Raw genomic sequence first — 13,090 nt, forward strand, 5'->3', positions numbered from 1 at the left:
CTTCAGCATGCCCTCATTATTTTCAAGATAAAATTTAAACTCTTTATTCTGACATATAAAGGTCTTAACCATCTTTCCTTTGCCTACCTTTCCTGAAAAACCCCCTACCGATCTGTCTCTCTCTCTCCCTACCCATCTATCATCTGTTCCTTATGTGTTCTGTGTCATAACTAACTACATTCAGCTCCCCTGCTTTTCCATCCTCCAGCCTTACCACACATGCATTCTCTGGTTCTCACTGTTTGATTGTTCTCTAAGCTATTAGGTACTAGCACCTCTGGGCTCCTCTAACGTTGTTTGTATAGAACTGGTATGTTGTTGCTGTTCAGTCACTCAGTTGTGTCCAACTCTTTTTGATCCCATAGACTGCAGTGTGCCAGGCCTTCCTGTCCTTCATTATCTCCCAGAGTTTGCTAAAACTCATGTCCATTGAGTCGATGATGCTATCTAACAATCTCAAGAGGTTTTTAAATCTTTGAGTAGAGAATAGACTTTTGGATCCTGACGCACCTGAATTTGAGTTTGTTTCTGTCACTATCGATGACCTTGGGAAAGTCACTTTACAAATCTGCGTCCATTTTTTCCATCGATGTAAATGAGAGTAGTAGTTCATTCTCACAAGGTCATAATAATACAGGTTCAGTGCATAATTCCTTGCCAGTTTTCTGGTTGTTCTTAAATGGGATTTTTATAATTATAAGACAAATACATGCTAATTGTGAAAACCTGAAACGTTACATGAATAGACAAAGAAATGTTTGTGTAAATCATCCTTAGGAAAAAACCACTTCAGGTTTTCCTCTCTGTCAAATTTAACAAATATAGTGTTATTGTTAAAATAAGGTCATCTTATAACACTGATTTACAGCTTGCTTTTTATTTAATAATATGCCTTGAATGTTTTTGATGTTACTCTTTATAATGGTTTTTGAATTTTCCATTGTACAAATGCACAGTAATTGATTTACTGAATCACTTCATGAACAGTTTTGGAATGTTTCCAGTTTTTTACTGTTGCAAACAATGCTGCTATAGATGAACTTGTATAGAGACCTTGCAAGGAGGCCATTCTTTCTGATTAATAAAATCGCTGGAATTATCTAGGATTTCTAAAATGCAGCTATGTCTTTAAAAACTTTTATCTAACTATAACTGCTCCTACTAATGGATAGTTAGTAAGAAGATAAATAAAAGCCAGTCATATCATAATGATTTGTATTTATGTCTGTCATATTTTTATATAGTATGAGTACAATCCCAGGTAGAATTTGGCAGTAATTGTTTCATTCTTTTTACTGGCATTGAGCCCCAAGCATATAAGTCCCCCAGCCTCCACCAAATAAATTGCTTTACATTTGGTTCAAATTTTCAGCCTTATTGAGATTTAATCAATCAATTCTAAAGGAAATCAATATTCATTGGAAGGACTGATGCTAAAGCTGAAGCTCCAATACTTTGGCCACCTGGTGTGACTCATTGGTAAACATCCTGATGCTGGGAAAGATTGAGGGCAGGAGAAGAAGGGGGCAACGAGGATGAGATGATTGGATGGCATCACTGACTCAATGGACATGAGTATGAGCAAACTCTGGTAGATAGTGAAGGACAGGGAAGCTTGGTGTGCTGCAGTCCACTGGGTCACAAAAGTTGGGCATGGCTTAGCTACTGAACAGGTCCAATTTAAATATCAAGCATTTCACAGTAGGAGATTTAAATTTAAGGATGTCATAGGAGTCCTTTGCGGGTAATCTAATATACTAATTTGGCCCATAGAACTAACTGGACATACACATACTTAGCCCTGATCCCAATAGGCTGAGTGGCAACAGCATTGTCTGTTGTTCCAAGTATAGCTACTATTATGCTTCTAAACAATGCAATAAACTATGGCATGGTCTCTCAATCAAGCCCCACCACACACACACACAATATGGCTTTAAAGGAGTAAGATGAAATTTCATACAGCATTCCTGAAAATCTCTCTTTGGTTACCCTATGTGATTAATGGTTATTGTGGCCTAAAAGAAATCATTTGTATTTCTGTATTTAGCAATTCCACATTTAGAATGTTTAATTCTCTCAATCCCCTGAAAAATTAACACTGACCATGGGTGTTTCAACATTAGGAGAATAATGTTGACATTATCCAGACAGGTCTGGATCATTCTGAATTTTTGAAGACCAAACACATTAACAGTGGTGACATCACTGAAAGTCAGCAATTAACAGCTCTAAAATTGATGGTACCTCACTGAACTAGTTAATCAGAAATATCTCCTCTATTTACCTTCTGTAAGATTTAGCTTTAGCCAAGGTCTTTGTAAAGATTAACCAAGTCATGTTTACAGAAGACACATCAGATAGTGTAAAAATCATTTCATTTCACAATAGAGAAGAAACACTGGCCTGAAATTAGGGAGCTTATATTTTGGATGTGGTCTGTCATTTTTCAAGCTGTGTGATACTGGACATGTCATTTAAGCTCTCATAATCATTATATCCTCAGCTGTGGAATGAAGACAATAAAATGCATCTTCCTCTTTCACATGGCTTTTCAGCTGGCCACGTGCAAAGCTAAACCATATGGGGAACTGTATCACTATTATTGCTTTTATTTGAGGTTAAGGAAATATTTTAAACTGTTAATAGTTCAATTTGCAACTTGGATCGCTGCTTGAAATGTGTGTTAGCAAAAATTCACTAGAAGGATGTAGCACACACTTAAACCTTGCAATGTGAAACTTGTCAGTGTTATTTTCAGTTGAGCCTTTTGACCATGTGTGAAATAACAAATTAGTATTATTCTTCACTGAGTGGATGGACTTTGGAAAGGGATGTTGCATAAATCCCCCAAATTGTATCTTATTGTGCATGTCTATATAAATGTTTTTCCAGAGAGAGGGTTTGCACGTTTTTATAGGTCAAATTTTGAGAAGAGTACATGATCACACGTGCATCACTTACAGAGATGCTCAAGAAATTTTGCCACTTTGTTATGATTTCTTGTTTGGACAAAGGATACAGAAAAACACTTCATTGATCAAGGTTAGAGAAGCTATCCTCCCTTGTACTTTTCTTCTTTATCAATCTAGTATGACTCCAATGTGGGGAATCAGCAGTCTGAGATTGTGTGCCCCTCTTGGAGATCACAAAGGACTAAACTGGTGTCCACCTACTAAGGGCACACTGACACGTACTCTACCCAATTCCACCTTGCAATTCCACCCCCCCCCTTGTGGTTGACACCTTTGGTTGTCAAACCTCTGCCTGAGTTTTGGATACAAACAGGCACATATGTAAGGCCATGATGACTACTAGCAGGAAAGCTTCAAAACTGCAGCCTCACTGAAAATCTGAGCTGGATTTAACACAGCATCAGCATCAACACTGTCGGCAAACGTCCATCGGGAAGAGCCAAAGGGCCCAATATCCATTTATAAGAAGAGCTTGGAAGGCATACAGAATACACAGTGGGTGGCTTCTCTTTCAGTCTGGGAATTACTGAGAAGCTGGGATTTCCCCAATGCCTGGACTTCTCACAACTTGCCTGTGACGTTGGTGCCATGAACACTACTAAGCTGTCACGTTTTCCTTTTAGCCATGTCAAGCTACCTCTTTATCATTAAATATGAACTACCTGAAGTAATCAGAGCATTCATGGGACTTGAAGAAAATACTGGGTATGTCTTCTGTTTTCTCTGTAACATCAATAGACTCATCCTGCTTGGTCTTTTCTGATCCTAATATTCTGGTCTTTCTTTTCTAGAGAATGGTATCTCAACGGCAACTACCTCATCATATTTGTGTCTGTTGGAATAATTCTTCCACTTTCTCTTCTTAAAAATTTAGGTAAAGTCATTTTCCATTTTGATTTTCATTTCATATTCTAAGAGGTAAGCTGATTGTAGATGCCATATTCACCTTCTTTCCTAACTCCTAGGTTACCTTGGTTATACCAGCGGATTTTCTCTTACTTGCATGGTGTTTTTTGTCAGTGTGGTAAGTGATTTTTGACATGATCCTTGTAACTTGGTAGGCACGTGATGCTTTCAGCGCCTGAAATGGTGTCCTAATTTTTGTTCAAGCACATCATTAGCATGAAATAGTTCTTGCATCACAAGCAAGTTTCTTGTATTCTCATTTGGAATGAGAGAAGAATAGTCATGAGTTTAAATATAGTTGAGTTAGAATGTCAATACCATTGATAATAGTATGTTCTAGGCAAACTAGATGTTATAGTTGGACAAAAGGAACACTTCGGCAGGAATGTGACAATAACTCAGTGTTTAAAAAGGTGGAGGAAGAAGAAGTGAAGAGACCCAGAAAATAAATGAATAGACTCTAGAATCAGCCATTTTCTCTTACTCATTCTACCCATGAATAGAAGGTGACCACAGGGGAATTAAAGAAAGAAATCCTTTCCCACCCTATCCCATTCTCCTCTAAAAGGAGGAATTTCAGCTAATATCATGAATGCCAACATTTATGTAGCATTTCTCCCAAGAGGCAAAGGAGGAAGGAAGACTTTCTGATGACTATTTTCATTAGTTCGAAGAAATGAAAGAGATGAAATGCAGCAAGAAAATGATCATCTTTCTCATGGAAGAGTATGCATGAAGCTTAGGATAGATTCACACAAAATACTGTCTTGTTGCCAACCATAGCTCCGACTCCTTCCTTTGAACAGAGGCTACAGGGAGTCTCCATCATCCATTAGTCTAAGAGGAATCTTCAGCAGAGTTCCCTCATATCTACCCCATAAACCAACCACATGGATTTTTGTTTCATTGTTTTCCTCAAAGGGCTAACTCTTTGTTGTTGTTGTTAATGATCTGGTCTAGGTGATTTACAAGAAATTCCAAATACCCTGTCCTCTGCCTATTCTGGATCACAGTGTTGGGAATCTGACATTCAACAATACAGCTCCAGTGCATGTGCTGATGCTACTCAACAACTCTGAGGGTAGTGGTGTGAACTTCATGATGGATTACACCCACCAGAATGCTGCAGGACTCGATGAGAGCCAGGCCAAGGGCTCTCTTCATGGCAGTGGAGTGGAGTTTGAAGCACACAGTGATGACAAGTGTCAGCCCAAATACTTTGTCTTCAACTCCAGGGTATGTGAGAGCCAGAGGCCTCTAAGGGTCTAGCAATGGAGTCTCTGAGTTTTTATTTCAGAAGCTGAGATGGCCTGAGGTAGCCCTCTGTGTTGGAATGCTAAATATGAGGTGTTATCTTTGTTTTTCAGACGGCCTATGCAATTCCCATCCTAGCATTTGCTTTTGTATGCCACCCTGAGGTCCTTCCTATCTACAGTGAACTTAAAGAGTAAGGCAGCCATCATTTTAACATTTAAACTTGCTTTGAAAATGTGCTCATATGTTGAAAGGTGCTTTATACAGAAGCATAGTTTAGAGCTTTGTCTTTACTAGAAATTTTATGCTGTAACCACTCATCAGTAACGTGCTTTAACCACAAAGGTATGAATCAGCCCCTTCACTGTTTTCTTTTCTCCTACTCCTTCATCCTAATGATCCAGGTGAGGGGTCCAGGGGGAGGAGGAGCCCATGTCTGCAAGGATTTTGGCAGGCATGTGGAATTTGAATTTGAAATTGGTGGGAAGAAGATGTCACCCGAGCTGGAAATGACCCACACCCGTGCAGACCAAAAATTATGGTTAGGGTGGCCTGGCTAAGCAGCTGCTTCTTTTACCGTGAGGGGAGGGTGTCATATAATAATTCTCATCTTCTTTACCCAGACTTCAATACTCAGTACTCACTAAACAACAATAACTTGCCCCATATATTCAGATATACTTCTTGAAAAACTTTTAGATCACTTCCATTTGATTTACTTGGAAAGTCCTCTGTAGCAGTTCATCTACACTTGATCTTAGCTGAAAGAGAAGTGATAGCAATTACCCCAGAGGCCTGATGATGGTTTAAGCAGCCAGGTGCCTCCAGAATGGTTTCCAGAAGCTGTCCAGGTAAAAATATCAAGCTTTCAGGTAGTCTGGACTCCTAGAAGGAGTATTTTGTTGATTCTTGTGGATTCTTGCCCTTAAATCTATCTCACTGTGAAGTATGAAGGTTTTCTGCATTAGAAACCAGTTTGACCCTTGTGTCAATTATACTCTCAAACATGCAATAGACAAGCATACTTATCAACATAAAATAAGCTGATCCTTTTCTAGGAAAATAGTTATTTCTAAAACTGAAGAAGTAGCATTTAAGAAAAATGGAAGCAAATCCTCCATAATTCTTGAAGGCAAATTTAAATCAGTGATGTTTCTGCACTAAAAATGTGGTTTTATAATGAACAACACAGACATATATTATTTTCTTAGCTTTTAAATTTCAAAAAAGTAGTATTTTCATCAGTTCAGAAAATCAAGGCTCAATGTCCTTTATCTTTTTTAGTCGGTCCCGGAGGAAGATGCAAACAGTGTCGAATGTCTCCATCACAGGGATGCTCGTCATGTATCTGCTTGCTGCCCTCTTTGGTTATCTAACCTTTTATGGTAGGTCACTCTGTCAAAGTCATTCTCTTTGTGCAAATCCTAGTTGGATAGATCATTAACTTGGCAGGTATAATTCTTTTAATTACTCTCAATAAACAGCATGATCTATAGATGCACATACTCAATTAACATGCTATTTTAGCCTCCTCATTTGACCTAAGAAAATGACTTAAGAAAAATTGAATTAGATTGCCTAAGAGTTTACAATAATTTGTGAATTCCCTCATATTTAAAAAAAAAAACCCTCTCAATCATAATTCCTTTTCTTAAGGGGTAAAGGATATTTCAGCTATATGTTATAAAGCTCTTTTGGTAGAATAACTAATTAACAAGCAAATGGCAGAAAAAGTACAAAGTCCTTGAGTTAGAACCTGCTTCTTGTCTACCAGTCAAGTCAGATCTGGAGGCCTGGAGCATTAGACAAATTTTCTGGCTAATTTCATTCTTTTCTATTATAGTAACTGGTTTCTAAGTGAACAGGACATGACAGTATTCCTTTCAATCTGGGACATACTATCAAAAAACAAAGTGATTCTGGTCACATTAGATTATGCTGAAAATATTTCCTCTGTGGACACAAAAGGAGCAGGATTGTTCTTCTCTTCCCTGAAGCATGGCCCTAGAGATGAATCTCAGGGAATCAAACATGAATATTAATCAATGTTATCAACTTACACATATTTTTAAAATAAAACTCTCTATAGTTTTGTATTTTTTTCTGACTGACTCAGTAAATTAAATTGATTGTAAGACAAGTTGGGGAGGAAGAGGCTGGAGAGGGCACCATTTACTTGGGTTTTTTTCTTTTTGACTAATATTTGGTTTTTAATCAAGCTTTGGTTTAGATTGGGCATAAACTCTGCTGGTTGTAAATTAATGAAAGTCAGGACAATGTCATTGATAGTATTTTTATCCTCCTTTGATTTCGAGGTAAGGAGTGGGAAAATCAGAGTGCATCTGATTCTATAAGTATTTCCTTATCATGTGTGCCTGGAATCCTGAATGAACTGTGTTTTCCAGAAGGGCAGCATCTTAATCTTAGGGCATTACTTCATCTTTGCATTGTTACTTAGTCTCAGTTCAGTTTAGTTGCTCAGTGGTGTCGACTCTTTGTGACTCCATGGACTGCAGCACACCAGGCTTCCCTGTCTATCACCAACTACCAGAGCTTGCTCAAATTCAAGTCCATCGAGTTGGTGATGCCATCCAGCCACCTCATCCTCTGTCATCCCCTTCTCTTCCTGCCTTCATTCATTCCCAGCATCAGGGTCTTTTCCGATGAGTCAGTTCTTTGCATCAGGTGGCCAAAGTATTGGAGTTTCAGCTTCAGCATCAGTCTTTCCAATGACTATTCAGGACTGATTTCCTTTAGGATTGACTGGTTTGATTTCCTTGCAGTTACTTAGTCTAATGAGTCTCAACTCAGTGAGACAAACATAAACTTGACAAAGTCCAAGAATATGTCTATCAGAGTCATGATGGGGTCATAACTGTTGAGCTTGAAAAAGTGTTAGAGATCATTTGTCCTAGGGTTTCCATACTGGGTTTGGAGAAGCTGCGTCAGGCCTCACTAGGTAGGCGGGAGTGGAAGGAGATGGCAAGATGTGAGTGACAGTCTGATAAAGCTTAGTCCTTTCATCCCTTTCAACCAGAGGACCTCAGCCTGTCCTGTTTTGTGATGCTTCTGTAAAGCAGAGTTATCACAGTGTCAATGACCCAGAGAAGAGCCTTAACAATTTTATATTAAATCTTCAACTTTACAAGCTTCAGGACCCTTTGTTCATTTGAACAAAGATCACACAAGGTGGCTCAGCAGTAAAGAATTCACCTGCAGTGCTGGAGACGCAGCAGAGGCAGGTTCGATCCCTGGGTTGGGAAGATCCCCTGAAGAAGGGCATGACAACCCACTCCAGTATTCTTGCCTGGAGAATCCCAAGGACAGAGGAGCCTGGTGGGCTACAGTCCATAGGAACACAGAGTTGGACACGACTGAAGTGACTTAGCACACACACACAACTAATAAGGTGAGACAGGATAAAAGCAGAGGTGTCTGGATTCTCAGATCTGGGTTCTTCCTACTATGCTGTGTTCTTCCTATAAAACGTTGTCATAGGGGAGCAGTGCCAATCTGACTACACCAGTGGACTCATTCTCCACTTCCTCTTTGCAGGAGAAGTTGAAGATGAATTGCTTCATGCTTACAGCAAAGTGTACACATTTGACACCCCTCTCCTCATGGTGCGCCTGGCTGTCCTTGTGGCAGTAACACTAACTGTGCCCATAGTGCTATTCCCTGTAAGTACCTGGGTTTGATAAAAGAATCCTGCTTGACTATATAGATTAGTACATACACTCTGACTTGATGTGGATTCAATTAAAATGCAGTTCCCGAGAACATTATATTTTATATAGCCTTTTGAACCTACTGACTATGTGCTATGTAGATACAGCAAGTGTTTTTAGTTTTTATTATTTATTTGCTTATTAAAAGTTAAAAAATATTTTGGCCAAGCCACCCAGCTTGGTAGATTTTAGTTCATCGACCAGGAATCAAGCCCATATCCCTGGCAGTGAAAGCACAGAGACCGAATCATTGGACTGCCAGGGAATTCCATAGAACAAGTATTTTTAAATGCTAAGCTGAAATTCCAATACTTTGGCCACCTCCTGCGAAGACTTGACTCATTGAAAAAGACTCTGATGCTGGGAGGGGTTGGGGGCAGGAGGAGAAGGGGACGACAGAGGATGAGATGGCTAGATAGCATCACCAACTTGATGAACGTGAGTTTGGGTGAACTCCGGGAGTTGGTGATGGACAGGGAGGCCTGGCATGCTGCAATTCATGGGGTCGCAAAGAGTCAGACACGAATGAGTGACTGACCTGAACTGAACTGAAGTACTTTTCAAATGTAGGGAAAAAAAAAATCACCAAATTTATTTCTATGTATTTATTTGTTTTATGGTTTTATTGAGATTGAAATTTATTTTTAAACTAAAATTTAAAAAAGCAGATCTTGAGCTTCTCTCTTATAGATTAGTAGAAATGAGTAGTAATTCATACAACTTTTGAAGTTTGAAAGCCAAAACCACATTCACTTTCAGATTATATTGCATTTTTACCACAGTTCTGTAGATATTTCTTTTTTTTTTTGCCTCCTAGTGCTATTATGCTACCTTAACATTCAAAAGTCACCCTATTTAATCTGATTCTTAAAGGTGAATGAGAAGGAGATTCATGTTAAGTAAATGACACACTACAACCAAATTTCCTTTAAAAAAGTAGTCATGTTATCCATCATATATCTCTTTAATGCTTCTAAGACTGATACATACCCTCTTGCCGGACTGATATTGGGACAGTCCCTTCGTGGCATTTATCACTGGGGTCAGTTGTTACAGGATCATAGAGCAGGGCTGGTTGTGGAGACTTGAATTACAAGTTAAAACCACTACCTATGGAGAAACACAAGTCTGCACTTTCCTGCCAACTCTCCCTCCTTTCATAAACACTGAATTTACCATTCATTTTAGGGGGAAAATTAGCAGCACAGTAGTCAGCACTGTCCTGTACAGAATGTTCCATACAGGGCCAAACAGATGAGGGCTAGTCATATAATGATACTGCGGTCACTTTAAATGCAGCTTGTGCGCTGAAATATTTGTTGGCACATTCCTTCTTCATGAGTGCATGAAATCAGATCTTTATTACAACGGCAGCTAAGAGTTTACTTTTAAATAATGTCTTGTCTCTCATTTATCTGAAAGTATTTCAAATGTCATGCACACAGCTTTAGCCTAAAATCAGCCCCATTGTAGGTATAAGGGAGAAGACAGCTGTACACAGAAGCTGTACCATAGGGTAAAATTTTCAAGCAAACAACATCCGCCAAGAAAAGAATATCTGGAACCCTTCTTTTTGTGTGTAAAGATATTCCTGATGAAATTTTGGCTCACAGTGGGCACTCATATCATTGTTGAATCAAAGCATTTTATAAAAGAAATCTGTCACATGCCTCTGCATTATTTTTTATTCATAAGACCTAAATGTGGTGCTTTCAAGCCGAGGTCTCAGGAGATTAATGGACTTGGTTGGGTTACCCAGCTAGCTGGTAACAGTTGAGCTAATACATGGCTCACAGATGACACTGATGGCTGCAGTCATAATCATGGGAAGTAGAAGTTAGCCTTTCATTTGGTGATGATCATTTCACTTTGACATTAACAATCCAGACTGACCATAGAAATTCTTCCCCTGTATAACAGATAAGGCGCTGGCACAAATCTGTCCATCAAGAATGGCAACACATTTCCCATTAGATGTATCTCCCGTTGTGGTCTGGAAGCATTTCCCATCCATTAAAACCAAAATTGATCATTAGAATCAAATTTCAGAAAGCATAACTAACAGCTATCCTTCAATATGTATTTTCATTCAACATTAGCAGTTATGAAACATTTTGTTTGTAAATCTGCCTCACCCTTACAGTGTTACACTGAGATGGTCTATATAATTGTCCACATTTTCCCCTAGAGGTTAGGGGTATGTCCAGTGAATGGCATAGGATGAGCTCAACCATGTTTGCTAAGGAAGACCATCTCCAAATGAAGCTTGCCTTTTCTTAAGTTGTATGAACTGCCTTTTCTAGCAAAAAAGACATAGACTCTTCCCTTGCCAACATCTGCCATGAACTACAGTTCGAGTGAGGATCTTGGCTACCTGAACCAAGCCTCCATGTTTTGATGGATGACATAAAAGCGAGTTTGGCCTCCTTGCCCCAGCCAAATTCATTCAGGCTGCATTTTAGTCACTTCTCTCCCAAAATGATAGAAATTGGTTGTGCTGCATTTCTTAGTTTCTTCCAATTTCGAACCAAAGTTTTCCATGTGACGCATGCTGAGTCAAATAGTGTGGTTCTCCTGATGAGCTTCTTTGAATTAAGAAACTCTTGACCAATATGTTTATTTACTTTGTTTTGGCATCCCCACACATAAATAATAAAGCAAGCAAAACCTTAAATGGATTAGATTTAATCTGGATTAAAATCTATCAGTTTTAGGTATTTTTGGTATTCTCCATTTTTCAACAAATATGTTGATCATTTTTCTTAGGAGCCCAAGAAGAGATAACAAGGGTTTTGTTGTCAGTTGTGGTTGGGTTTTCCTTTTATCTCTCCATTTATTATCTTTCTTTTTTCCAGATAGCATTTTCCTTCTTAGAAAAGGCACAAAGTGTTTATTGAACAAATAAAGAGAATTAAGGTTAGTTTTTCCACAAGCTGCTCAACATTTTTTCTTTCTTAGCTGGAGAAGGTGATATGGGGCTGGGTTGTCTATTATGGAACTGACATTTTCAACTTGTGCTTCTCTTTATGCATAAAAGGCACACATTTTCATGAAAAACAGAAAAAACACAGAGACTCAAATTCTACTCTCTGCACCTTTTTCTCTTTAAGGAAAAAGAGAGATCATGTCTCGGATCCTCTAGCTACTTCTATTTCATTTTATTTTAGTAAAACCATTCTTTTCACTTATATTGCCTTCAGATTTCCTGTTTCGAAGTGAATATGGATGTAGGCATAGAAATATTGCAGATGTTTCTGTGTCTGGAATAGCACAGTGACCATCGGTATTTCCTACACTCTTTGTCCTACACAATCCTGCAAAGTGAAGTGTGGTTCACTTCTAAGCAATAGAATGGATTTTTTTTTTTAGAGTTGAGAACGAAGTCTCCCGCTTTCCAGTTGGCCGCCACATTTATGACTTTCCCATTGAGCCCCCATATTAAAACACAGTACCTCCTAATAGGCTCTTGTTCGGAACATTAAATCTGGAAATGTTTTCTCTAGAGCTGCATGGAACTTGTCTGGAATCACTCGGGGGGCCTTTCGTCCCCACAGTATCCGACCCACATTTCCAGGTTCTTATCAGTTTGTGTCAGTAGAGAAAAGGACACTGAGATAAGTCAGTAATAAGCCAGAGTCACCTCTGTCCTGACATAGGTAAATAGAGCTGCTGGGGACCTCAAGATTCCAGGCTCACCCTGCAAGGCAGTGTTCTTATGTAGAATGACTGCTGCTGCTGCTGCTAAGTCGCTTCAGTCGTGTCCAACTGTGCGACCCCAGAGACGGCAGCCCACCAGGCTCCCCCGTCCCTGGGATTCTCCAGGCAAGAACACTGGAGTGGGTTGCCATTTCCTTCTCCAATGTGGAATGACTAGCAAGTTTCATTCTATTTTTTCCACCACCTACCACCACCAGCAATCTCCCATCTCCCTCTTTGCCCTGTCTCCCATTTTAGGAATGCATGGGCAACTCTATACGCCTTCAGTTCTTTTTAGGATTTTGTTATTCCTTGTTCATTCTGAAGCACAAGATTTCACCATTTATTTCAACCATTATTCCTGTAAACTTTCTGTACTCTTACATCATTAAGCCAAATTGTAATGTTTCTGAGAGCCATGAGATCTTAGGAAACTGTATTTATTTACATTCAGACACCCAGTACATATAGGCTTGCTAACTTAGCTTAAACAATTAAAGGCATTATTACAACAAAGGACTAAAAAGCACA

The 13,090-nt window shown here is 39.1% G+C and overlaps 1 protein-coding gene across 2 annotated transcripts in view; it reads left to right on the top strand.

The window, feature by feature from the left end:
* The window catches only part of SLC38A4 (solute carrier family 38 member 4), an 80,340-nt gene that overhangs the window by 59,002 nt on the left and 8,248 nt on the right, over positions 1-13,090 (top strand). For both annotated transcript variants that reach the window (XM_069584499.1, XM_069584497.1), the window contains 7 exons: positions 3,599-3,680; positions 3,767-3,849; positions 3,941-3,999; positions 4,842-5,117; positions 5,249-5,328; positions 6,420-6,520; positions 8,691-8,815. In XM_069584499.1, coding sequence (XP_069440600.1) covers positions 3,599-3,680; positions 3,767-3,849; positions 3,941-3,999; positions 4,842-5,117; positions 5,249-5,328; positions 6,420-6,520; positions 8,691-8,815 — 806 coding nt within the window. The remainder of the gene's footprint in view (positions 1-3,598; positions 3,681-3,766; positions 3,850-3,940; positions 4,000-4,841; positions 5,118-5,248; positions 5,329-6,419; positions 6,521-8,690; positions 8,816-13,090) is intronic.

The sequence above is a fragment of the Ovis canadensis genome, chromosome 3 (genome assembly GCF_042477335.2).
Source record: "Ovis canadensis isolate MfBH-ARS-UI-01 breed Bighorn chromosome 3, ARS-UI_OviCan_v2, whole genome shotgun sequence".
Taxonomy (NCBI): Eukaryota; Metazoa; Chordata; class Mammalia; order Artiodactyla; family Bovidae; genus Ovis; species Ovis canadensis.